This window comes from Cydia splendana, chromosome 7 (genome assembly GCF_910591565.1).
Source record: "Cydia splendana chromosome 7, ilCydSple1.2, whole genome shotgun sequence".
Taxonomy (NCBI): Eukaryota; Metazoa; Arthropoda; class Insecta; order Lepidoptera; family Tortricidae; genus Cydia; species Cydia splendana.
In genome coordinates this window covers 12,435,181-12,461,282 of record NC_085966.1, presented here as the reverse complement: position 1 = coordinate 12,461,282, position 26,102 = coordinate 12,435,181, and the positions used below count along the sequence as shown (strand labels likewise).

The 26,102-nt window shown below is 43.4% G+C and overlaps 1 protein-coding gene and 1 long non-coding RNA gene across 2 annotated transcripts in view; both read left to right on the top strand.

The window, feature by feature from the left end:
- Positions 1-26,102, top strand: part of LOC134792184 (uncharacterized) — a 596,557-nt gene that overhangs the window by 93,046 nt on the left and 477,409 nt on the right. The gene's annotated exons all lie outside the window — the stretch shown is intronic.
- Positions 1-26,102, top strand: part of LOC134792167 (aldehyde dehydrogenase 1A1-like) — a 71,371-nt gene that overhangs the window by 18,692 nt on the left and 26,577 nt on the right. The window contains exon 2 of the mRNA XM_063763402.1: positions 14,138-14,242. Within this exon, the coding sequence (XP_063619472.1) occupies positions 14,138-14,242 (105 nt within the window). The remainder of the gene's footprint in view (positions 1-14,137; positions 14,243-26,102) is intronic.

Genomic DNA, 26,102 nt, shown 5'->3' with positions numbered 1-26,102 from the left:
TTAAAGTGTCGAATTTTCCAAAATTTTCTCGTTTTATTCAATTGTCATGGAAAAAGCTCTCATAGTGAAATCAAATAATTTTTTTTTGGGTTATCACGCAACTACGAAAGAAATGAAAAGAACTACAAATAACTACAAACGATTCTGAACAAGAATCAATCAAGGAAGTGTAGGATTGATCCAGTTTTTTTTTCTCTAAGTCCATTCCTTGTAAAAGACATCAACGCGCTCTCGTAATCAAATTATTTTTTATCTCGTTATTAGGCTTGTATTAAGAAAAAGTAAAGAACTACAATCAAATACAAACGATTCTGTACCAGACTCAATTATGAAAATGTCGAATTTTCCAAGATTTTCAATTTTTTTTTTATGAGAGAGCTTTGGCACTTAAATATTATTTATTATTTTGGGGTAGTTTGGCAATTACAAACGAAAAGAAAAGAACTACAAATAACTACAAACGATTCTGAACAAGAATCAATCATTAAAGTGTCGAATTTTCCAAAATATTCACTTATTATTGAAATGTCATGGAAAAAACTCTCGTAGTGAAATCAAATCAATTTTTTGGGGTTATCTGGAAACTACAAACGAAAAGAAAAGAACAACAAATAACTACAAACGATTCTGAACAAGAATCAATCATGACATTGTCGAATTTCCCAAAATTTTCACTTATTATTGTATTGTCATGGAAAAAGCTTTCGTAGTGAAATCAAATCAAATTTTTTGGGGTCATTTGGCAACTACGAAAGAAATTAAAAGAACTACAAATAACTACAAACGATTCTGAACAAGAATCAATCATTTAAAAGTCGAATTTTCCAAAATTTTCACTTATTATTGTATTGTCATGGAAAAAGCTTTCGTAGTGAAATCAAATCAAATTTTTTGGGGTCATTTGGCAACTACGAAAGAAATGAAAAGAACTACAAATAACTACAAACGATTCTGAACAAGAATCAATCAAGGAAGTGTAGGATTGATCCAGTTTTTTTTTCTCTAAGTCCATTCCTTGTAAAAGACATCAACGCGCTCTCGTAATCAAATTATTTTTTCTCTCTTTATTAGGCTTGTATTAAGAAAAAGTAAAGAACTACAATCAAATACAAACGATTCTGTATCAGACTCAATTATGAAAATGTCGAATTTTCCAAGATTTTCAATTTTTTTTTGTATGAGAGAGCTTTGGCACTTAAATATTATTTATTATTTTGGGGTAGTTTGGCAATTACAAACGAAAAGAAAAGAACTACAAATAACTACAAACGATTCTGAACAAGAATCAATCATTAAAGTGTCGAATTTTCCAAAATATTCACTTATTATTGAAATGTCATGGAAAAAACTCTCGTAGTGAAATCAAATAAATTTTTTGGGGTTATCTGGAAACTACAAACGAAAAGAAAAGAACTACAAATAACTACAAACGATTCTGAACAAGAATCAATCATGACATTGTCGAATTTCCCAAAATTTTCACTTATTATTGTATTGTCATGGAAAAAGCTTTCGTAGTGAAAACAAATCAAATTTTTTGGGGTCATTTGGCAACTACGAAAGAAATTAAAAGAACTACAAATAACTACAAACGATTCTGAACAAGAATCAATCATTTAAAAGTCGAATTTTCCAAAATTTTCACTTATTATTGTATTGTCATGGAAAAAGCTTTCGTAGTGAAATCAAATCAAATTTTTTGGGGTCATTTGGCAACTACGAAAGAAATTAAAAGAACTACAAATAACTACAAACGATTCTGAACAAGAATCAATCATGACATTGTCGAATTTCCCAAAATTTTCACTTATTATTGTATTGTCATGGAAAAAGGTTTCGTAGTGAAATCAAATCAATTTTTTTGGGGTCATTTGGCAACTACGAAAGAAATGAAAAGAACTACAAATAACTACAAACGATTCTGAACAAGAATCAATCATTTAAAAGTCGAATTTTCCAAAATTTTCACTTATTATTGAATTGTCATGGAAAAAGCTTTCGTAGTGAAATCAAATCAAATTTTTTGGGGTCATTTGGCAACTACGAAAGAAATGAAAAGAACTACAAATAACTACAAACGATTCTGAACAAGAATCAATCATTAAAGTGTCGAATTTTCCAAATTTTTCTCGTTTTATTCAATTGTCATGGAAAAAGCTCTCATAGTGAAATCAAATAATTTTTTTTTGGGTTATCACGCAACTACGAAAGAAATGAAAAGAACTACAAATAACTACAAACGATTCTGAACAAGAATCAATCATTTAAAAGTCGAATTTTCCAAAATTTTCACTTATTATTGTATTGTCATGGAAAAAGCTTTCGTAGTGAAATCAAATCAAATTTTTTGGGGTCATTTGGCAACTACGAAAGAAATGAAAAGAACTACAAATAACTACAAACGATTCAGAACAAGAATCAATCATTTAAAAGTCGAATTTTCCAAAATTTTCACTTATTATTGTATTGTCATGGAAAAAGCTTTCGTAGTGAAATCAAATCAAATTTTTTGGGGTCATTTGGCAACTACGAAAGAAATGAAAAGAACTACAAATAACTACAAACGATTCTGAACAAGAATCAATCATTAAAGTGTCGAATTTTCCAAATTTTTCTCGTTTTATTCAATTGTCATGGAAAAAGCTCTCATAGTGAAATCAAATAATTTTTTTTTGGGTTATCACGCAACTACGAAAGAAATGAAAAGAACTACAAATAACTACAAACGATTCTGAACAAGAATCAATCAAGGAAGTGTAGGATTGATCAAGTTTTTTGTTCTCTAAGTCCATTCCTTGTAAAAGACATCAACGCGCTATCGTAATGAAATTATTTTTTCTCTCGTTATTAGGCTTGTATTAAGAAAAAGTAAAGAACTACCATCAAATACAAACGATTCTGTACCAGACTCAATTATGAAAATGTCGAATTTTCCATGATTTTCAATTTTTTTTTTATGAGAGAGCTTTGGCACTTAAATATCATTTATTATTTTGGGGTAGTTTGGCAATTACAAACGAAAAGAAAAGAACTACAAATAACTACAAACGATTCTGAACAAGAATCAATCATTAAAGTGTCGAATTTTCCAAAATATTCACTTATTATTGAAATGTCATGGAAAAAACTCTCGTAGTGAAATCAAATCAATTTTTTGGGGTTATCTGGAAACTACAAACGAAAAGAAAAGAACTACAAATAACTACAAACGATTCTGAACAAGAATCAATCATGACATTGTCGAATTTCCCAAAATTTTCACTTATTATTGTATTGTCATGGAAAAAGCTTTCGTAGTGAAATCAAATCAAATTTTTTGGGGTCATTTGGCAACTACGAAAGAAATTAAAAGAACTACAAATAACTACAAACGATTCTGAACAAGAATCAATCATTTAAAAGTCGAATTTTCCAAAATTTTCACTTATTATTGTATTGTCATGGAAAAAGCTTTCGTAGTGAAATCAAATCAAATTTTTTGGGGTCATTTGGCAACTACGAAAGAAATTAAAAGAACTACAAATAACTACAAACGATTCTGAACAAGAATCAATCATGACATTGTCGAATTTCCCAAAATTTTCACTTATTATTGTATTGTCATGGAAAAAGCTTTCGTAGTGAAATCAAATCAATTTTTTTGGGGTCATTTGGCAACTACGAAAGAAATGAAAATAACTACAAATAACTACAAACGATTCTGAACAAGAATCAATCATTTAAAAGTCGAATTTTCCAAAATTTTCACTTATTATTGAATTGTCATGGAAAAAGCTTTCGTAGTGAAATCAAATCAAATTTTTTGGGGTAATTTGGCAACTACGAAAGAAATGAAAAGAACTACAAATAACTACAAACGATTCTGAACAAGAATCAATCATTAAAGTGTCGAATTTTCCAAATTTTTCTCGTTTTATTCAATTGTCATGGAAAAAGCTCTCATAGTGAAATCAAATAATTTTTTTTTGGGTTATCACACAACTACGAAAGAAATGAAAAGAACTACAAATAACTACAAACGATTCTGAACAAGAATCAATCAAGGAAGTGTAGGATTGATCAAGTTTTTTGTTCTCTAAGTCCATTCCTTGTAAAAGACATCAACGCGCTCTCGTAATGAAATTATTTTTTCTCTCGTTATTAGGCTTGTATTGAGAAAAAGTAAAGAACTACAATCAAATACAAACGATTCTGTACCAGACTCAATTATGAAAATGTCGAATTTTCCAAGATTTTCAAATTTTTTTTTTATGAGAGAGCTTTGGCACTTAAATATCATTTATTATTTTGGGGTAGTTTGGCAATTACAAACGAAAAGAAAAGAACTACAAATAACTACAAACGATTCTGAACAAGAATCAATCATTAAAGTGTCGAATTTTCCAAAATATTCACTTATTATTGAAATGTCATGGAAAAAGCTTTCGTAGTGAAATCAAATCATTTGTTTGGGGTTATTTGGCAGCTACGAAAGAAATGAAAAGAACTACAAATAACTACAAACGATTCTGAGCAATTATCAATCAAGTAAGTGAAGGATTGATTAAGTTTTTATTTCATTTAGTCTATTTCTTGTAAAAGGCATCAACGCGCTCTCTTAGTGAAATAAATTTTTCTTTCGTTGTAAGGCTTTTATTAATGAAAAGGAAAGAACTACAATCAACTACAAACGATTCTGTACCAGAATCGATCATAAAAGTAAAGTGTTGCCAAGACTAGGCGCGTAAATCTTTTATACTAAAAAGTTATCAGATCCCGTAGTAAGTACCAAAGCTTTTACTCTGTAAGTCCTAACTTTATAAGCTCTAACTGTATAAAGCCAACATCTTGGTCAAACAGTAGTACTACGGCTTGGTCGTTACTTGACATGAACGCGCTCTCGTCTTTAATTTCATGAAAAAGCTCTTTATCGGGAAAAGACATCAACGGGCTCTTAAGGCGTTTTTAATTTTTTTTATTTTTTGGGGTTTTTTGGCTACTACAAATGAAAATAAAGGAACTACAATCAACTACAAACGATTCTAAGCCAGTATCAACAATAAAAGTATAAGATTTCAAAAGTGGGGTGCTGGGATTTTTTTCACCCCCATAACTCTTTTTTGGGGCAACTACAAATAAAATCCTTTTAACTACAATTAACTACAAACAAAATACTATAAGAAAAAAAATATAAATAAAAAATTGGTCAAGGTCGGGTGCCAAGTTCACAGAGGTACAATAAAGACTTATAACTAGACACGTGACATAATAAAATGATAAAAAATAAGACACAAGTTACATGGTAAAAATAATGACAATAAACACACAGTAAAATACACGACAGAAATTATAATTATTTATTTACACGTTCTTTATATTTTACTTTACTAATACCTATTCGCGACAGTTCTCCCCCACGTGTGTCAACACCGTATTTAGAGGAGCGTGTAGGAATAAGCCTGGAAGCTGAGCAGCAAACGTCACCTGCGCGCGTGTGTACAATGGCTACTCTTATTTGACCGTCTACATCGGGAAAGAGTTGTGCGATTTCGCCTCTAGACCATGTACCTTGTGGCACGGAGCAGCCGCTTATCGTGACGCTGTCGCCTACGTGCAATTTCTGTCTGTTGTGATGAGCGTCGGGTATATTCGTAGCTGCAGCGGTAGATGATAGTGGATTCGTTAGAGGCCTTTCTAATGGTAAGTCGACCACGGGAACCTTGAGGTTGGCCCCGCGACAGGTTCGACACCATTGGCGCTTATGTGATCGATAACGAATACTACCGCGCAATCCGACTATGTGATATTTTTGTTTCAACTCGCTTATCACTGTCGAGTGGTTGCCGTCGTACAGAGCGTGGAAATGATGAATTAGCAGCTTGGCGAAGTCTTCTTTAGCGCGTAGGACGGGTAATTGCTTGCCTCCGCCGTCTGTCACGATGACTCCGTATTCGTCAAGTTTTACTGCTATTCTGTGTAGCGGAGATCTTTTCGGTAGCGCATGCCCAGCTTCCAGGGACTTTACCTCTTCTGGATAGGCTTCATATTGGCTCCGTTTGATTAGCGTTATCTCAGCTACAATCAAATTCCCCTTGATCATTTCTGTATCTGTTTTCTCATATGGCAACTTGGCGTTATTTACCTCGGTGGCAACCAGAACTCTAGACGTAGCCCTAACTAAATGCGTGTATTCGGAAAAACTGTTTACCTTAGGCAGGTACTCGAATTTACTTTTAGTTTTAGAATTTGAGCGTACGGACTTTGTCACGCGTCGTCGTGTATGACGTATCGCGGCGTTGTCGGCGACGGGCGCGGGCGTTCGAATTGTTGACGATCGCGGCTTATGATCGCTCTTTGGTTCGGGTTCTACAGCCCACCGGGAGGTTGCTACAATTTGAGCAGGTTTGCTTTGGTCAAACGTCGACGCGGGCCGCGTTACGGGCAATTTCTGCGCGGTGGGCACGTCTTTGGGCGGGTTTAGAGAGATTTCGCTCCCCCCGGCGAAAGACGTGTTGCCTATTCTACCTACGCTAGACGTTGTCGCGGGCTTGTTTGACGCGAAGCTTACTGTGTTTACGGCTCGTGTCATGCTAACCTCAGTTGCCGACGAGGCCGTGTGTAATCCGTGCAGCAGTCTATGATGACCTGCTTCGCATTCGCCTACACCGCATGCTACGTATTTGCATGTATTCGGCTGATGAGGCGCGGATCCTAAACACTTAAAACACAGCCGCGCACCCTTCGCTAGTTCCCATCTTTCAGAAATCGTTGCCGCCGTAAACTGTGCGCACGTGCTAACCACGTGATCTTCGTTACAAATGGGGCACGTATTGCGCGGCGGGACAGAGATGGACGATTCCTGTTTGAATCTAGCTCCGGTTGACGCGGGTTTTTTTTTACTATTACTATCGCGGTGCTTCATTTGGGCGATAGTAGAGTTACTGTGCGAACTACTTTTCGTATCGCGTGAGTAAGTTTCGTGGAAATCTGACTCCGAGCCCGTGCTAGAGTCGCGGGAGAACGCGGGGGCGCGGGCCTTAGAGGGAGCGTTGCTCGACCGCCTAGGTTCGTGCTCAAAAGATACCGTGTTCACTACAGCTCGCAATCTATTAGCCGGTCTGCGGTTTACGCGTTTGGCTGCAGTACTAATATCGTTGAGAAACTCAGATAAAGCGGCTAAGCCGGGAGTTTCCGAATTAGTCTGCCTATATTTGGCCCATTCGTAACGCACTATCAAATTTAATTTGTCCACTATTTTGTTCACTAGTTCAGGCGCGTGCAAATATTTTTCTTGACGCAATGATTTTACGGTGGCGACGGCGTTCGCGATATGCGCGGCAAACGACGAGATATTAGCATTGTCTTCCGACAAACGCGGCATGCGTTTGATATTATGCAGCTCCGTAAGTACAATTTCCTCGGGGTCGCCAAATTGCCGTTCTAGCGCTTCCATAATTTCGTATGGATCCTGAACAGTGTACATGATCGATTTTACGGCCGTCCGGGCCTCGCCTTTAAGCGCGCGTCTGATTCTACTGACATTATTGACGGCACTAAACATGGGCGACGTGTCCTCGAACTCCGCTCTAAACGATATCCATTCGGTGATATCTCCGCCGAACGGGGGTAACTCAGGCGGCTTGTGATACATTGGCGGGTAGGTACCGTGTGGTACCTCTAAAAGTCGCGGTTGCGGTTTGCTGGCCCGTTCGGGCGCGGCGCGCGGCGCGGTCTCTTTCGGCGGCGGGATATTTACGTTTTTACGCGCGATCTCGCGCTGTAGCGTCGCTTGTCGTTCTACCCAACTTCTAGTTCGTACCTCGGCCTCGGACTCGACACTGCCGCCGTCAGACTGCGCCTTAACTTGGGCAATCTGCAGCATTAACTTGGCAGTATCGGACTCTGCTTTGGCTACGACTAGAGCGGCTTTACGAACCTCGAGCTCTGCTAACAGCACGGTTAATTCACTATCGCGGTCCCTACTTACCGATTCGCGAACAGACCTAACTGACTCGCGAACAGACGGCGCTCGCGGCGGTGGCGCAACAACGGGTGGCACTAAAGTATTCGACCGACTGCGAACTACCACTGTATCATTATGACGCTCGTCTGAGTGTACCGACTCATTTTCTTTCTCATCACTAGTTTTCTGGTCGCCACTGGTGCCTTTGCTCCACGTATTGGTTGCGCCGGACGTAGTATTGCCGGACGAGGGCGTAGGCGTGGGGACAGGCAGGTCCCGTTTGCGTGAGCGTAGTGATCTTCCGTCTTGCGACATCTTCTTCTTTCTTGATTTTTACGCACACAACACAACACAACACTTGACACACGCGGGGGGTCCCTAACTATATACAAATTTACCTGCCTAACGCCTATGCTCTGACGCTACCGAGCGCAGCGTCAGTGCCCCTAAGCGTGGATCCCTCGGTGCACTGAATCTCCCGCAATGGCTAAAGTGCAAGGCCTAGAGCGTTCGAAAACAGTGTGATGGTATCACCATGTGACACATGCAACTAAAGTTGCCAGGACACGTGAGTGGAGGCGAACCTACGACACTGCACGGTCCACCGGCAAGCCGGTAATGGTGGGTTACGGAAAAGGTTGGTATGGTAAGGTCTGAGCCGAAGCGAACTTCGGGGGCTCAGCGCGTTCGTTTTTCTTTGTTCTCCTGAATTAAGTATAGTTCTACTTAAAATTCAGCGCGTACTTGTTTCTTTCTTCATTCGGCAAACGAAGGACCATAATGTCGAGCGTAGTTACTGTGGGGCTCGCAGATTCCGAAGTCAGGAACCCGTACGACGGCTGGAACGCGCTGGCTGGCTGCTGCAGATTACCTTCTTGATACCGCTACCACCATTACCGGGAGTGTAGTTGGAGTTTAATAAAAACACATATGTATGTTATAAGAAAACTCTGGAGAGTGTTGGGAGGCTGGTGCCTCTGTGGCTATTGATGAGTGAGTGACAAGCACCCAGGGTGGGCGCGTATATATAGGCGCGCTCGGCGTGTGTGTGTTGTCATTCGGCACCCTTTTGAAGGGGTGCGAGTGGCCTCTTCCGCCTTCCGGCTGCGGAGGCTGTATCCGGTCGCGCCCCACCTTGTGGGGCGGTCGATCGCACGTCTTTTTGGGGACGGCTGTGTGTCCAGTGTGGGCCAGCTTTTTCGCCGCCGGCCGTTATCCAACCCCGCGACCCCTAGCCTGGTGATACCGTTTGAGCGGGGCCAGGTTTCGGGGCCGCAGAGAAGGCGACCGACAGCTTAGGCTGGCGTGTGCGTCGTGCCTATGTAGGCGGCATCCGGTGTGGTGTGTGCGTGTCTTCTTCTTCGTCTTCTTCTTCTGTGGTGTGTAGGAGGGCTCGGGGGAGATGCCGAGCCCCGTATTGGTCCGGCGGGCGCGTGTAGTGAGGCGCAATCCCGCGCAGGTGGTCGTAGCTGGAGTTGTCCGCGCGGTCATACATGACCCGCGCGAGACGCTCGATGAAGTCTTCTAGGCTGCTCCACTTCAGATGCTCGGCGATGGCTGCGTTGCTGACGTACCGCGTTGCTGCGACGATGTTCCGTAGTGAGAGGGTCTCCTGACGTCTCATGTTCGTCTTGATGGACCTGCAACAGAAAGCATACCAGGCTGGTGAAGCGTAAGTTAGCCGCGATCGGACGTAAGCTTTGTACAGACCGAGTTTGGTCCGTACAGGGAGCTTACTGCGGAAAACCGGGCAGAGGTTCATACGAGCGGTTTTCGCTCGTATGATCGTCTCTGCGACGTGTTTCCGCATGTTGAGCTTCCTGTCTATGGTCACCCCCAGGTATTTCACTGTTGGTGACCATGTGAGCTGCTGGCCTAGAAGAGAGGGGGGTGGGGGCAGGACGATGGCTGCCCCTGTGATGAGCGCTTGCGTCTTGCCCACATTGACTGATAGCCTCCATTTGGAGAGCCAGTCAGGAAGGGCGTCAAGCGTCGGCTGGATCTTGGAGACTGCGTGCAGCATCTGGAAAGAGGAAGCAAAATAAGCGGCGTCATCTGCGAATAGGGCTAGTTGCGCTTGTCCTACGACTGGAATGTCGTCGGTGTAGCGCACGTAGCATGCGGGCGACAGGCAGCTCCCCTGGGGGACGCCTGCCTGTATCGGGCGTTCCTGAGACAGTGCGCCTTCCACTTGAACGTGGAAGCGTCGGTCTGTCAGGAATGAAGCGATGACTCTCACGATGCGGCGGGGGGCTGTGGACAGAGAAAGTTTATATATTAGACCTTCGTGCCAAACTCGATCGAACGCTTTCTCCATGTCTAGGAGGACAGCGACCGTGTACTCCTTTTTGTTGAGCGCCATGCCCATGTGGTGTAGGACACGGGTGAGCTGCAACGTGGTGGAGTGTTGAGACCTGAAACCAAATTGCTCCGGCCTGGGTGTCAGGTGTGGCGAGAGGTGCCGGAGCAGCAACCTCTCGAACACCTTTGATAGGTTGCATAGCAACGTGATGGGCCGGTAGTTCTCCGGCTTTCTTCTGTCCTTCCCGGGCTTGGGAAGGACTATGACCCGGCCGGTCTTCCAGATGGTGGGGAAGTGCCCCGACCGCAAGATCCCGTTGAACAGGCGCGCCACTGCCGCTAATGAGTTTAGCGGCAGTTGGCGGAGCGCCATGTTTGGGATCTCGTCGGGGCCCGGCGCCTTCTTCGGATTGCAGTGGCGTCTGATTGTCGCCTGGACCTGTGAAGGAGAAAAATATAGTGGATCATCTTGGGTCTCTACGGGCACGCTGAGGTAGTCTCGAACGTGCCGCACGATGTCCGCTGTGTGTTGCGGGTCGGTGTCGGGGAATGGCCTGAATTGCTGCTCAAGGCTGCGAGCGAGTATTTCCGCCCTGTCCTTGGCCGCGTACTTCAGTTCCCCGTCGGTGTCGTCTTCTAGGGGCCGTATCGGCTCGGGTGTCGCGCTGAGTTGTCGGCATAACCTGTGGATGGAAGGAACGTGATCAGTTAGGCTCTCGATGTGCGATTCCCAGCTTGCAGCTCTGTGCTCGCTGAGTTTTACCCTTAACAGTCGCTCGAGACTATTGAGCTCAGTCTTGACCGACTGAGCCCTAGTCCTTTGCCACTGTTTCCTATACCAGCGCTTTTTCTCCAAAAGCGCTTGAAGTGGCCTCGGGAGCGGCTTACGCCGGTCCGAGGGCGGGATGATGTGGGTGGCCTCGTCGAGGGCCGCCTTGATGTCCCCGGTGATTGTGGCTGCTGCTGCGTCGACCTCTTCTGCGGTCGATATGGGACCTGTACGGGGAGATTTTACCATGGCTTCTGTGAAAGCCGTCCAGTCGTAGCGGCGTCCTGGTCCCCTGTTGAGTCTCGTTGTCGCCTCGTTTGCGATGGTCAGGAGCACTGGCCTGTGGTCGGAGGTGAGATCGTAGCGCGCTCGGCGCGATCCCCACCGTGGGTACTCTAGGCCACGCCTACTCAAGGCGTGGGTGTTACGTGCAGAGTAAGTATTTTATTTATTGAACCAATCACAGTAGCGTATTACAAATGTTTACAAAATTAGGGAAAAAAGGTAATATTTAATTGGGGAACAATAAAGACTTATAACTAGACACGTGACATAATAAAATGATAAAAAATAAGACACAAGTTACATGGTAAAAATAATGACAATAAACACACAGTAAAATACACGACAGAAATTATAATTATTTATTTACACGTTCTTTATATTTTACTTTACTAATACCTATTCGCGACAATAATAGACCCCCGAAAAACTTCAGAACGCATCGTTCCAAACCACGTACGAGCTCCATACGAGTATGAATTCTAAATAATTATTTAATTAAAATAAAGTTTAAGATTTGATAAAAATACTATATTTTAGGTATTTTATTGTACAATTAAAATAATGAACTCAAAAAATACACAGATTATCACGCAAAATTAATTATTTTACTTTTAAGAATTTCTACTATAGTTGACAAATAGTACGTATCCGCAATTCGGACCGTATCTTACAAAGTTCTTTTTTTACAAAAAAAAGTTGTTGGTTGAAGTGTCAGTTGATGTTTCTTTATTTCCATATTATTTTACTGAAATTTATTATTACGTTTTGTTTTTGTGTTAGATTGCGGTAATTAAACTTAATTGTTTGTATATCTTAAGAAAACATGAGTGCATAGGTATTAAGAAACGAAGAAGGATTACATTTTTCAAGTTGTCTAATAGACCAGGCCCCAATTTCACATCGGTGACAGGTGCGACGAATTGTAAAATCACTGTTGCTGACGTCACAGGCATCCATGGGCTACGATTACCACTTACCATCGGGCGGGCCGTACTCCTGTTTGCCACCATCATTGTATTATTTAAAAAAACTTTATTATATCGGATAAAAACAGATATTTCTCTTGCGAGGTTTCTGACAATTGTCAAAGATTTAGAAGAATTGTAGGTAATTCTTGACAGGTAATGAGTTATATGTCGGAATTTCGTGACAATTGTAGTGTTTCTTGTGACAATTGTCAGAAACCTCGCAGGAGAAATATCTGTTTTTATCCGATATAATAAAGTTTTTTTTAATAATACAATGATGGTGGCAAACAGGAATACGGCCCGCCCGATGGTAAGCGGTAACCGTAGCCCATGGATGCCTGTGACGTCAGCAACAGTGATTTTACAATTCGTCGCACCTGTCACGTTGGTGAAACAGGGGCCAGGTATGTTCTCACTGCTAAGGTGTGAAAAATTTTGTGTACTACACGAGATCAAAGTTATTTACATCTCGTGCGCTTTTGAGTCCCTTACTACGCTCAAGATTCTAAATTAGATTCACTCGCTACGCTCGTGAATCTATTATAGAATCTTTCGCTTGCACGGGACTCAAAATAAGCACTCGCAGAAATATCAAACTTTGATCTCTTGTTGTACAAATAACTATTGGGTTTCATTAAGGAGCAAAGTTTGTTTAACCCTCATGCCTTGAAATCCTCGCAACGCTCATAATTCCGCTTTTCGAACCTTGGACTCTTTCGCTTGCTCGGATATCAATATTAGCTCTAGGGGTTAAAAACACCAACTTTGCCCCCTTGTAAGTGGGGGATTTGCCCTAAGGCCCAGTAGGCCCGGGCCTAGAGCGGCAAGATATTAGAGGCGGCAGCAAAGCGGCAGTCTATAGATGAGTGCTGAGAAAGGGGCGGCTAGTAGTTACTACAGGGCCTGGGGCCTAGGGCGGCCAACACTGCAAATCCGCCACTGCCCCTTGTAATACAGTAAAATTATACATTTTGCGTTTGCGTCAAATCCGGTAGTTCTGATTTTTTGCAGGCTTGTTTATGATGTTGGCCCAATGAATAATCCAAGTTTGTGACCTCGAGCGCCGAACGCAACTTTGTCAAAAATCGAATAAACCGCAATTTTTTTTAGATTTGGGCGATTATAACCCTAAAGTACTAGTTTTTGATAGTAACTTCCTAGGGCGTTTTTAAAGTAGACTAAATTTGCTACAATAAGACACTAGAATTGTCTCTGTATATCTAATATTTTCCGAGATAAAGCCTTTCAAAATTTTATAATTTTACATCAGTTCTTAGCTATAATATAAGGGTTAGGTAGGTAATTTATATGGAATTCATCACCGCCATCACGTTCTACAAAATATTTATTTTCTATAAAAAAATGTATGAGTGCCTATTTTAACAAAATATTTTTTTAATCTAAAAAAAATGCGGTTTATTCGATTTTTGACAAAGTTGCGTTCGGCGCTCGAGGTCACAAACTTGGATTATTAATTAGGCCAACATCATAAACAAGTCTGCAAAAAAATCAGAACTACCGGATTTGACGCAAAAGAGCCAGGTTACAAAATTCGACAAAGTTACTGGATTATTGTAAAACAAATAACTATTGTTCCTCAGTCGTGGATTTTTATATTTTGCATTTGTTTATCGTGGCACGGTACCTAACTTTATTTGCAAAATTGCTTACTTTTACTCGTACTAACGTAAATGCACAAACCCACGAGTTTTGCTGAATTGAACCGAGTGCCGCGCCGTGCTCTTATCGGGAACTCTAATGGCTCGGCCGCGACATTGCGAGACTGGCGACGGCGGCGGCAACCATAGGTGGCGCGGCGCTCATTCCAAACAGTTTACTGTTAACTATAAAAATCTTAAATTTATTTTCCAGATTTTTATCAACAATGAATGGGTCAACTCCCAAAGCAGCAAGCGGTTTGACACGTTCAATCCTCACGATGGCTCTGTCATAGCAAGTGTTGCTGAGGGTGGCAAGGTACTTATCTATCAACTCTACCTGACCACTGCGGAATATAGTCCTGCCCCATCGATCGCCACAAAGTTCGCTCCTGCGTAGCAAGCATCCGGCCCTCATCCACTCTTACAAGGTAAACAGTATATTATTTACTTATAATCTCGGAAAACAAGAATCTAGCAAAGGGAGGGCAGAAAATTACCATTCCGGCTTAATTAAAAGCTTAGTTTAGTTATGTCTCAAGCATAGCTATGAAATTTAAAATAAACGGTATTAGCAAAATCAAAGACAAACAGCGCCTTCTCGTTGAAACCTAAGAAAGGAATAAGAACTTTATTTACAAGCGCATTTGAGAAACTTGTGATCGGACTTAGATCGGACATCAGTTCTTGGTACCTAATTCAGTATTGTAAAATAGAGTGAGTAGGGATTACGAGAGCAGTTGGGTTATGAATGGGGTGAGGAGGGATGGTACGGGGGTGAGATGGTATTTTTAGACCAGAGTTATCACATTGTTACGTAAATACTTTATTTTCTTGAGAAGTCAAGCTATTGTACTATTGCGTAAATTCTAGCAACTGTCCCATCTCACTCAATTCATATCCCCCCTAACCGACTCGTGGTGAAATCCCAGCTCGCCTCTCGACTACGGGGTGAGCTGGGATTTCCTACTATTTTGTGTTTATCGTTGAATCAATGAAATGAAATGACAGATTATCATTAAAAAACTAAAGTTCATACTACCGGAACACTTTTCAAGTAGGTATATAAATGAACGTGCCACATATACAAATAAACTTTTATTGAGGTGTGAACTTCGGAGTTTTCCCGACTCACCCCATTTTACTGTATTTAACATAAATTAGTCGTGCCCTGGTACCTGAATAGACTTTCATTAATAAGTACAAAGATTTAAATGCAAATCCGTCTAGCAGCTTTCTGAATAATTTGTATCATATTTAACGTCGAAGAAATATTATTATAGGTAAGTAAGGTAAGGTGGGGTAAGACTATCACTTGTATGGAATCCTCATACTGTTAGTCTTGCCCCGAGCAAAATAAACTATGTTAGTCTTAGCCCACCTTACCTTAAGTAATGATAATGATAGGAGACGCTTGCATCAGCTTGCCCTTTGGTTTGTTGAAAGTACCAGCCTCAACTAGTTAAATGAATCGGATGGCGACGGAATTCGGAAATAGCATAGTCAAAAGTAAAGTAGTAAGTATAAAAAAATAAGTATCTATTACCAAAACGTGCGAGGATTAAGGTAAAAAACGAACTTATTATCATGTTCTAGCAATATTATCGCCTTTACTGAAACGTTTCTCACTAGTTTGGTTATGGATAGTAATTTACACAAGTATGAAGTTTTGGGGGAAGTTCGATCAGGCGACGAAGTTTGGGATGGAGTTCTCTTGGCTGTCCGATATTCTTATAATATTTGTTGCATAGCATATTGACGGTCTCACGGACGATATGGCAATCGTAGCTATGTTAACATGCGAAAGAAGTGTACTTACTATGCTGCGTAGTATGTGTATCTCCCACCCAATTGTAGACGCACGGTATTGTAACGTTCAAGAATCACACAGCCCAATATTCGCTAATACTCCATATAATATTAACCCCAAGGACCCATGGGACCCAATAACTTAACCAAATCGTAAAGAACCCTAAACCAATAGTTTTTATCTTTTGTTCTTATTGTTCTGTGACTTGCATTTAATATTATTTTCCATAAAAAGTGATGTGAAGTATCATCTAGATTAATTTAGTAAGCGGTGGGACGTGCCGTGAGCTGCATGTAATAACTCTTGATATGACTATTTCTATAAGTAGTACGGAAAAATTGCTTAGGTACTTTATGCAATCAATCAATCAAATCAATCAAAAATATACTTTATTCATGTAGGCCTAGCAACAAGCGCTTATGAATCGTAATTAATCTTAATCTAATTAGGGGTCATCCATTAATTACGTCACACGTTTAGGGGGAGGGAGGGGTCAAGAAAATGTGACATGTTGTGACATGGGGGAGGGGGGAGTCACAAACATTGTGACGTCACTTTAACTTCATCAGTAAGCGAAAATTAATTTATATTTTTTTATTCGCTGTACAGTTAAATAATGAGTTTTTGGAAGTAATTTTCGTTCCTAATTGGTTTTGTGTTATAAAATTACTAATATTTATTTTACCAATAATATTTTTTTATTCAAAAATAATGCCGAGTTAACAACATTGCCTAAAATGTGACGTCACACCAGGTGGGGAGGGATTTGCAAAATGTGACCAAGTGTGACAAGGAGGGGGGGAGGGGTCAAAAAACCTAGAAATTCGTGTGACGTAATTAATGGATGATCCCTTATCAGAGCAATTTATTGATGTTAATATTATTCCATAATAAAATTGGATTATTATACATATCAAATTTAACACTAAGAATTTCACAAAAGGATCGTCAAACATTAAAAAGATTGTATAAAAAAATACTGGTCTAGAATTTCTAGAATAAAATCTAAATGTCAAAAAAAAAAGCATAAGTAACAAAAGAAGTAGATAGATTACATCGGAATATCCATTTCCTCATCAATAATCAAATATACCTAATAAATAAATAATCATTTCGAATAACAATTAATCCCACGTTGTAATATCATTCATGTAGTCTTGTGTGGTATAATAAGCTTTAGAAATATGTTTACGCTTTACATAATTCTTAAATTTATTAATAGATAATTCAGTAATATGGTTTGGAAGTTTATTATAAAATCTTACACAATTACCCATGAATGATTTTTTAATTTTATGGAGCCGAGTGAAGGGCACTGCGAGCTTATGTTTATTTCTAGTATTAATATTATGAATTTCACAATTTTTCCTAAAATTTACAATATTTTTATGTACATACAGAATATTCTCATAAATGTATTGACAGTGCACTGTCATTATGTCAATTTCCTTAAATTTATCTCTAAGTGAATCTCTATGGTTCATTTTGTATATTGCTCGAATAGCCCTCTTCTGCAGAACAAAAATGGTATTTATCTCTGAAGCACCGCCCCACAGTAAAATACCATATGCCATAATGCTATGGAAGTAACTAAAATATACTAATCGAGCTGTTTTCACATCAGTTAACTGACGGATTTTGCTCACTGCAAAAGCTGCAGAGCTCAGTCTATTCGAAAGAGTAGCAATATGGGGACCCCACTGGAGTTTAGAATCTAAAGTTATACCAAGAAAAACTGTACTATCAACTAATTCCAATTCCTCATCCTTCACAATGACACTTGTTTGCACATGCCTTACGTTACTACTAGTGACAAACTTAATACATTTAGTCTTTTTCTCATTTAACAATAGATTATTAACATTGAACCAATTTACTACTTTTGAAATGGCATTGTTTACATCATTGTAAGCTTGTTGCTGTCGTTTGACTTTGAAAATAAGTGAGGTGTCGTCTGCAAACAATACTATATCATGGTGGGTCTTAACAAGGAATGGCAAGTCATTTATGTAGATAAGGAACAGGAAAGGCCCCAATATTGACCCCTGTGGTACACCCATAGAGACCAATGACCCAGGTGATCGCTGTCCATTCACATCGACCCTTTGTATTCTACTGTAAGTAGGACTTAAGTAAATTCAGTGCCGATCCTCTAACTCCGTAATAATGAAGTTTCCTGGTTAATGTTTCATGACAAACACAGTCGAAGGCCTTAGATAAATCACAGAAGACACCTAAAGCATCTCGTGACTCCTCCCAGGCATCGAAAATATGCTTAATTAGCTCAACACCGGCATCGGTTGTTGAGCGACCCCGTGCAAAACCAAACTGCTTATTATGCATCAAATTATTAACGTTAAAATCTCGTACTAATTGAGAAATAACTAATTTTTCAAAAATCTTGCTAAATGTTGGTAGCACAGATATCGGTCTAAAGTTAGTGGGGTCAGAGCTGCTACCAGATTTAAATAAAGGAATTACTTTACTATGTTTCATTAGATCAGGAAACTCGCCGCAATCAACACTGTTGTTAAATATAACTACCAAGTCAGGCGCTACAATTTCTACTAAGGATTTGACAGCATGGACAGAGACTCCCCAGAGGTCATTAGTTTTTTTGACATTAATTGATTTAAACGCCTTTATTACATCTGAGGTACAAACATGTTCAAAATGAAGGTCTCCACAACACTCTGGAGCGTTATGTTTTAATAATGTAACAGCAGATGAGGGTGATGAATTTAAATCCTTAGTTGTGGATACTGGTACCTCGGTGAAAAATTTTTCAAATTCTGTAGCTACTTCTAAATTGGAATCTATAATTTTGTTATCAATGTTTAGTTTAAGCTCTTTAATTGTGTGTTTCGAGCGACCAGTCTCCACATTTATAACTTTCCAGGTTGCTTTAACAATGTCGGAACTACTTTTAATTTTCTGACTTAGATAATTTCGCTTAGCTATATGACAATCTACTTTAAACTTCTTCGAATACTCCTTCACATGTTCTTTAAATTCATCACTCTGATTAAACCGCCGTTCCTCATATAAGGCATACAGTTCACGTCTTCTTTGATGTAAGTCCGCAGTAGCCCACTCACTAAAAACTGATGCACCACTAACTACGACCGATTTTGAGGTGAATATCGCATTATAATGATCCATAAAAGTGTGAAAGAATGAATTATACATACTATTAGGACTCATATCGGAAGACAAAAAGGGTAGCGCCTGAACTAAACTTAGCTTCATTCTTTCCACGCGGTCCGAAGTTACTGGTACAAAAGTTATTTGTTTTCTCATGGTATTTTTCCTTAATGCCTCAAATACCATTAATTGACCTAAGTGGTCTGATTCTAAATTGCTGATAACTTTTTTAGCAATAAGAAAAATATCTGTGAAAATATTATCTATACAGGTTGCACTAGTAGCAGTCACTCTAGTGGGCTCCATAAACATGTGGTTGAGATTACAAGATTTAAAAAGATTCAATAATCTACAAGACATTGTTGAATTTTCCATAATATTTAATTTAAAGTCGCCGCATATAAGCAATTTCTTACTAGAAGATGATATTTTAAGTAGGGCAGATTCCATTATGTTTTCAAATAATTCAAAATTACTTAATGGCGGCCTATACACACATGCGGATGAGATATCATATTTTAAAATGTATAGGTATACCTATACCGAGATTTCACAACATCACATATAAAGTTATCATTCAAAAACCAAACACTTGATAAATTATGACAAAAAATAAAAGAAAAAGAAAACTAGTTTATTAAAAGAATAATTTAATTTTAAAATATAATATCTGCTATGTACGTATACTAGTACGTGTTAAGATATAAGTACATGTAGTCATTGTAACACAATCTAATATCGGTCATGCGGCTTGAACGCATTTGCAGATGCAATTTGTTTGTAGATTGATAAATTACTATGTGGGCAACGACACAAACCTAGTCACTACAGTGTACCAAGAAAATATATGCATATGTTATGGGTAATGTTAGAAGATTGATTAAACTCAACGCTCAACTTTATCCTAGTATAACTAGTATTACCCGAGCCTTTTGGGTAAAGTCCGAAAACCCGTACACATCTAGGTCTACCAAACACGGGCTGGGTAATGTTAGGTGTTGCATCATCACTTCTGACATTACCCTCCCAGTGTTGCGTAGACCTAGATGTATACGCCGAAAAGACGGGTAAACGCCGAATACAATATAAAAAGTTCCTTTAATTTTCGGGCTTTACCTAAAAGGCTTGGGTATAGACGTGAATATTTTTTTATAAGACAGTATTATATGCAGCGTTAAAATATATAATAGGTTATAGTCCGATAAGAAATAGTTCAAAAATATAGCGAGCGCCACTTCCTACGTAAGGCCAAGCGCGCACCACGATTTTAATTTTTGCGACACGATTTTGGAATCGCGCTGTAATATATCGCAGAAAATTCACTGCGCGCACTGCGATGAAAAAGTCGCCGATTTGTTCACTCTCAACATGGATTTCGTACCAGTCGCTTGTCGTGAAACGTGTCTTCTTATAGACACAAAGGTGATCTCCTTCTATTTCCATAATTAAACGGTCAACATCAAGCGTCTCATCTTGTGGTTCCATTGGAGAAGCAGGTTCCGATATGTTGACGCTTGGAGAGCCAAATGCCGACTGAGGTCCGGGGTGCGATTTTATAATCGCGTCTCTCGTCTTCCACAAGCGTCTGCTTTTACGACGCTGGGGTGGCCTTTTCTGATTTTTGATCACTGAGGCGGTGTCTCGTCGCGGTCCCATAATCATGGGCCGGGCTGTTAGCAGTCAATTTGGGGACTGCGTTGTCTTCTGTGCGATTGTGTTTGTAGTGTTGGAGCGTGTGTGCGGACGTTGTGGTCCGCTACGGTGATGGTGCATGTAAATGTAGTAGTTCTCGAGGTAGTGCTCGGCCGAAGCTTTCGGGCGGCCTCGTGTAGTGTGGCGCTATCCCTTGGAGGTGCGGGTGGCTGGAGTTGTCCGCGCGGTCGTACATGGCCCGCGCGGACCGGCAGATGAATTGCTCCAAGGTGCGCCACTTGAGGTCTTGTAGGATGGTGGCGTTGCGGACGTATCTAGGCGCCGCTAGAATCGTCCGCAGGGTTTTCGTCTCTTGTCTTGCCATCTTCTTTCTATTGGACGGCTTCAATAGTGCGTACCAGGCTGGCGTGGCATAGGTTAACCTAGATCTGATGTAGGTTTTGTAGAGTCCTAGTTTTGTTCTTCTCGGAAGTTTGCTCGCCAGCACTGGTCGCAAGGCAGTGCGCGCGTGTGAAGCTTGCTGCACGGTGTAGTTTGCTTGATGGTGTAGATGGAGATTTCGGTCGATGGTCACGCCCAGATACTTGACTGTCCTGGCCCAGGTTAGCGGCGTGCCCTGTAGTATCGGTGGCTGGGGCGGGTAGAATGTTGCGCCCGTGAGGAGCGCCTGGGTTTTCCCCACGTTCACGGTCAGTCGCCACTTTGCGAACCAATCTGGCAGCTGGTCCAGTGTCCTCTGCATCTTGGCGACTGCGTGGTGCGTCCTAATCGATGACGTGAAGAAGGCTGCGTCGTCGGCGAATAAGGCCAGTACTGTGTCGACGTCGGTTGGGATGTCGTCTGTGTACCGGGTGTAACACGCAGGCGACAGACAGCTACCCTGTGGTACGCCGGCGAGCACGGGCCTTTCGGATGATAGGGTACCCTCTACGTGTACCCTGAATCGCCGCTCTCGTAGGAAGGAGTCCACGACCCGCACGATTCGACGCGGGGCCGTGGATGTGGACATCTTGTAGATGAGGCCTTCGTGCCAGACGCGGTCGAAGGCCTTTTCGATGTCTAGGAGAACGGCGACCACGTGCTCCTTCTTGTTCATTTTGGCGGCTGCGTAGTGGAGGACCCGTGTCAACTGTAGAGTGGTCGAGTGTTGGTGCCGGAAGCCAAACTGTTCCGGCCGGGGTGTGATGTGCGGCCGCAGGTGGGAGAGCAGCAACCTCTCGAAGATTTTGGAGATGGTGTTTAGGAGCGTGATGGGCCGGTAGTTTTCTGGCCTCCTTCTATCTTTCCCGGGCTTGGGAATGGTGATTACTCTGCCGACTTTCCATTGTGAGGGAAAGTGGCCCGAGCGCAGGATGCCGTTGTATAGCCGTGTTATTGCGGCTATGGAGTTGAGCGGCAAGTGTCGTAGGGCCATGTTGGGGATTTCGTCCGGTCCGGGGGCTTTTCTGGGCTTGCATCTTCTTGTTTCTTTTCTCACTTGCGCGGGCGAGAAATATATTGGGTCTTCGTCTGGGAGAATCGGAGCCTCGAAGTAGTCACGCAGGTGCTGTTCTACGAGCCTTGTGTGCTCGGCGTCGGTGTCCGGGTTAGGGGAGAACTGTTTCTCGAGGCTCCGGGCGATAAGTTCGGCTCTTTCGTGGGCCGGGTAGACGAGCCTTTGTTGGTCGTCTAATAGCGGGCGCGTGGGTTCAGCAACGGTGCCCAGTCGCTTGCAGAGTCGGTGAATAGACGGTAGGTCATCGTCTATTTCCGCGATGTGGGCCTCCCACGCTTCGCTCCTGTGTTCGCTGAGTTTCAGCTTTAGCTCCTGTGTGAGCTTGTTGAGCTCCGTCTTGAGTGTCGGGACCCTGAGTCGCTGCCATTGTTTTCTTGTCCATCGCTTCCTAGCGATGAGGTCCTTGAGGTGTTGCGGTAGGTCGTCTTTGGGCGACGTGTTGCTTGGTGTCGGCTTCCTTGCCGCGTTTAGGGCTTCCGTGATTGTGAGCTTGATTGTAGAGGCTGCTTCCTCGACTTCCTCTGCTGTGGAGATGGGCCCAGTTCTAGGTTTGGCCTCGAGTTCTTTTGTGAATATCTCCCAGTCGTATCTCTGCACGGGTCGTCTGGGCAGCGTGGTTGAGGGCCGGTCTGCTATCGATAGCAGTACTGGCCGGTGGTCTGAGTCCATGTCGAGTAGCACTTCTTGACGCATGGGGGCGCTCACCCCTGCGTGGATTGCGAAGTCAATGATGTCTGGCGCACGCCCGTTTTTCGGGTAGTGAGTGGGCTCGTAGGGCCCTGCAGTCTCTATATCGAGGTCTAGGGCCGCCTCGTATATAGCTCTGCCGGGGGCGTCCGTCTTAGCCGCATTCCAGGCCGGGTGTTTGGCGTTGAGGTCCCCGGCCAGGATTGTCGGCACCGGGGCGTTTCTGAATATGTCGACGATGTCCTCCTTCAGGTGCTCGGTGATGCAGGAACCGGGGGGCCGGTATGCGATCAGCACTCGTAGATCGTGCGTCTTCATACGGATGTCGACACCCAAGGTGTCCATAGTTCGGTGTTGTTTAAATTCCACCGGCTGATGGACTAGCGACCGTTTGATCATGACCGCTAATCCACGGTACGCTCTTCCTTCGGCGTTGCGCTGGTCCTCGCGGTACACCTGGTAGCCCGCGGCGCTCAGGCGCTGCGAGCCCGTGAGGTGTGTCTCACATACGATGAGTATGTCGGCGTCGTAGTTCTTGAGAAGGGTGCGGACTCTATCTTGCTTCCCCTTCAGTGTTGATGCGTTCCAGTAGATTATTTTTGTTGATTTTTCAAGCTCTGCGATGGTGTTGGTTTGAGGCATCTGGCGAGCGGTAGGACTTGGGGAGCCCTTTTCTGTTATCGCTGCTGTTGTAGGGCGGCCTGTAGCGCCTGAGTGAGCGCCGCGCTTAGCGACTTCGTGATTGCCTCTGTCATTTTGGCAAAGTGTTGGTCCAGGTCAGCCGTCGTGGGTGCTGGGTCCCGGGCGAGCCTTTCAGTCTTCTTTTTGTTGGTTCTCCTTGTTTGCTCGCTCTTGTAGTTGTTAGCCGGGGCCATTAGTGAGCCCTCGGCTGTTTCTTTGACGGTGTTGACTTCTAGTGAGGCCCTTGTCTGTGGGCCTTTCTGTGCTCCCCTCGAGTAGGCCGTTGTGCCGGCCTTGGTGTTTCTTAGCTCTCTCAGGAAGGTGGGGCATTGGCGGTGGTTGGCCGGGTGGCCGCCGCCGCAGTGGCCGCACGTAGCGTCGACGTCTTTGGGGCGCTTGCATTTTTCGGAAGGGTGACCCTCCCCGCAGCTGACGCACATGTACGGCCTGCGGCAACCGTGGGAGGAGTGGCGGAACCCTTGGCACCGGTGGCATTGTGCGGGTCCTTTCCTTCCTCTCCATAGCTCGATTTTCGCTGAGTCCACTTTCATGAACCTCTCTAGTAGGAGGATCTTCTTGTTTTCGTCCTCCTGGCCCTCCAGGAGGACAAAGAACAGGCTGGCGGCTCGGTCGCGTCCTGACGAGATTTGTTTCACGTGGACTGCGTTGAAGCCGGCCTCCAGGCAGGCTTGTTTGATGTTGTCTGTGTTGGTGGATGGCGGGAGACCTCGGATAGCGATCTTGAACTTCTTTTTCTTTTCTTCGTCGCCCTCGTAGCAGTGGTGGCGAATCTCGGGGTGCTCGAGGTTCAGTGCTTGGATGTACTTGTCGATTTTTCTGTACTGCTGGGCATCTTTGGGAAAGAACTTGAGTCCTTTGCCATGGGCTTTGTTCGTGATCTCCGTGTTGAGGTGCTTCTCTAGCTGCGCCTTGTGGTGTTCCCAGTTGGGGAATGGGTCCACCACAATGGCCGGGTATTGCTCCTTCCCGCGGCGGGGGGTGGGGGCGGTTGCGCCGGGGGTGGGGGTAGCTGCGCTCGGTGCCTGCTTTGCGGTCGGCCGGGGTGGGGAGGCGGCTGTTGATGCGTAGCTGGCTGGTGGAGTGGGGAGTCTCGCAGGTCGCTTGGGCGCCGGGGCTGTTGCCGTGCGCTGCTCCGGGCTTTGCGGCGAGACTGGTAGGTTTTCAGCCTCGGTCACCATGGGTGATGGCGAAGGTGGGGATGCTCTGCGTGGGCTTGATGAGGGGGCGGGGTGGGGCTCCCTCGTGTCCTCTCCTAGGTGGGGAGGGCTGGCCTCCTCTCGGCGCCTCTTCTGGCGCGCTGCGGAGGGGAGAGTTTGCATGGCGACAAAGATCGCGTCCTCTAGCGCGCTGAGCGCCTTGCGAGGCTCCGATCCTGTTGCGACTTTCTTGAGCTTGGGCAGGATGCTGCCCCACGTGAGGTCGTCTAGGTCGAACGGCGATTGCTCGCTGTTCGCTTTCGGGGTTTTCTGTTGTGGAAGAATGCGGCGCCAGACTTTAGGTTTCTGGGGTGTGGCCATGTTCTTCTTTTTGCGCTTTGGTGTGTCCGGCGCGGGGCTGTAGTAGGAGTCCGAGTCGGATGGCTCCGCTGGCTCCTTATGGTGCGATGTGTCAGGGTCGGCGCTTGCCAACGACTCTGAGGCAGCTGTCGGGCTGTCTGAGTCGGTGGAGGCGGGGCTGCTTGCGGTGAGCACGGAGTTGGGGCTGAGGTTGGCGATGAACTCTCGCATAGAGTCGGCTGCAGATTTCTCCGTGGTCGGGGCTTCTGGTGCAGCGGGAGCTTCCGATGGGGCGGGGGCTCCGGTGTGGCTTTCTGCGTCTTGCCCAGGCTTGGGCGAGTGGTTGACAGCCATGCTTCCTGTTTTCGCTTTTATCGTTCGCTTACTCCCGGGGCGTCCGTGTGAGCGGGACCGGTTTCAGGGATTGACTAGAGCTTGCAGGAAGGGAGTTGAGTAGCTAGTTATATCCCACGTGGGATTTAAAGTACCGGCGGGGTACGGATGCGCAACGAGCGCTTAAAACTAGCCAACAAAACTCAACAGGAACAAATAACAATTTAAACGAATTAACAAAACAAAACAACGTGGCACAGAGTGTGCTACGCACAGAAGGTGCTTACAGCAATTACGCGAACGCGGGACGGCGACGGAACGAAGACTACGTGCGGTCACGACGACGGCGCGGAGCGGAATGATGATGTAGATATCATATTCATGATGAATGTTATAATCGCAGTGCGCGCGGGGCCATACAGCTCCGTATGCTGCGACAATCGCGTCGCGAGCAGTCGCGGAAAAATGTGACAAATCACAATTTTAAAATCGCTGCGATTTTTTTGTCGCATTTGCGCGCACTGCCATATAAACACATTCGTTACATTTCTGCGACTAAATTATCGCGCGACAAAAAGTCGTGGTGCGCGCTTGGCCTCGCACATTTTTGACGTAAAATACTTACTTAAACACGGCAATAATTTAGAACGGAAATGTTTTGGTTATCCTTATATATATTACGCGAAGCCGATTTTTGTACATCCCATCAGATCTACAGTTATGATCCGATTTTGATAAATGATATGTCATTAGATTCGTCTCATGATGGAGAGTTGCATAAAACTTTTACTTTTTTAATTTTTGGACGAAAAAGTGCTAAAAAATGAATTTTAAACAACTACTGTGCACTAACCGACCA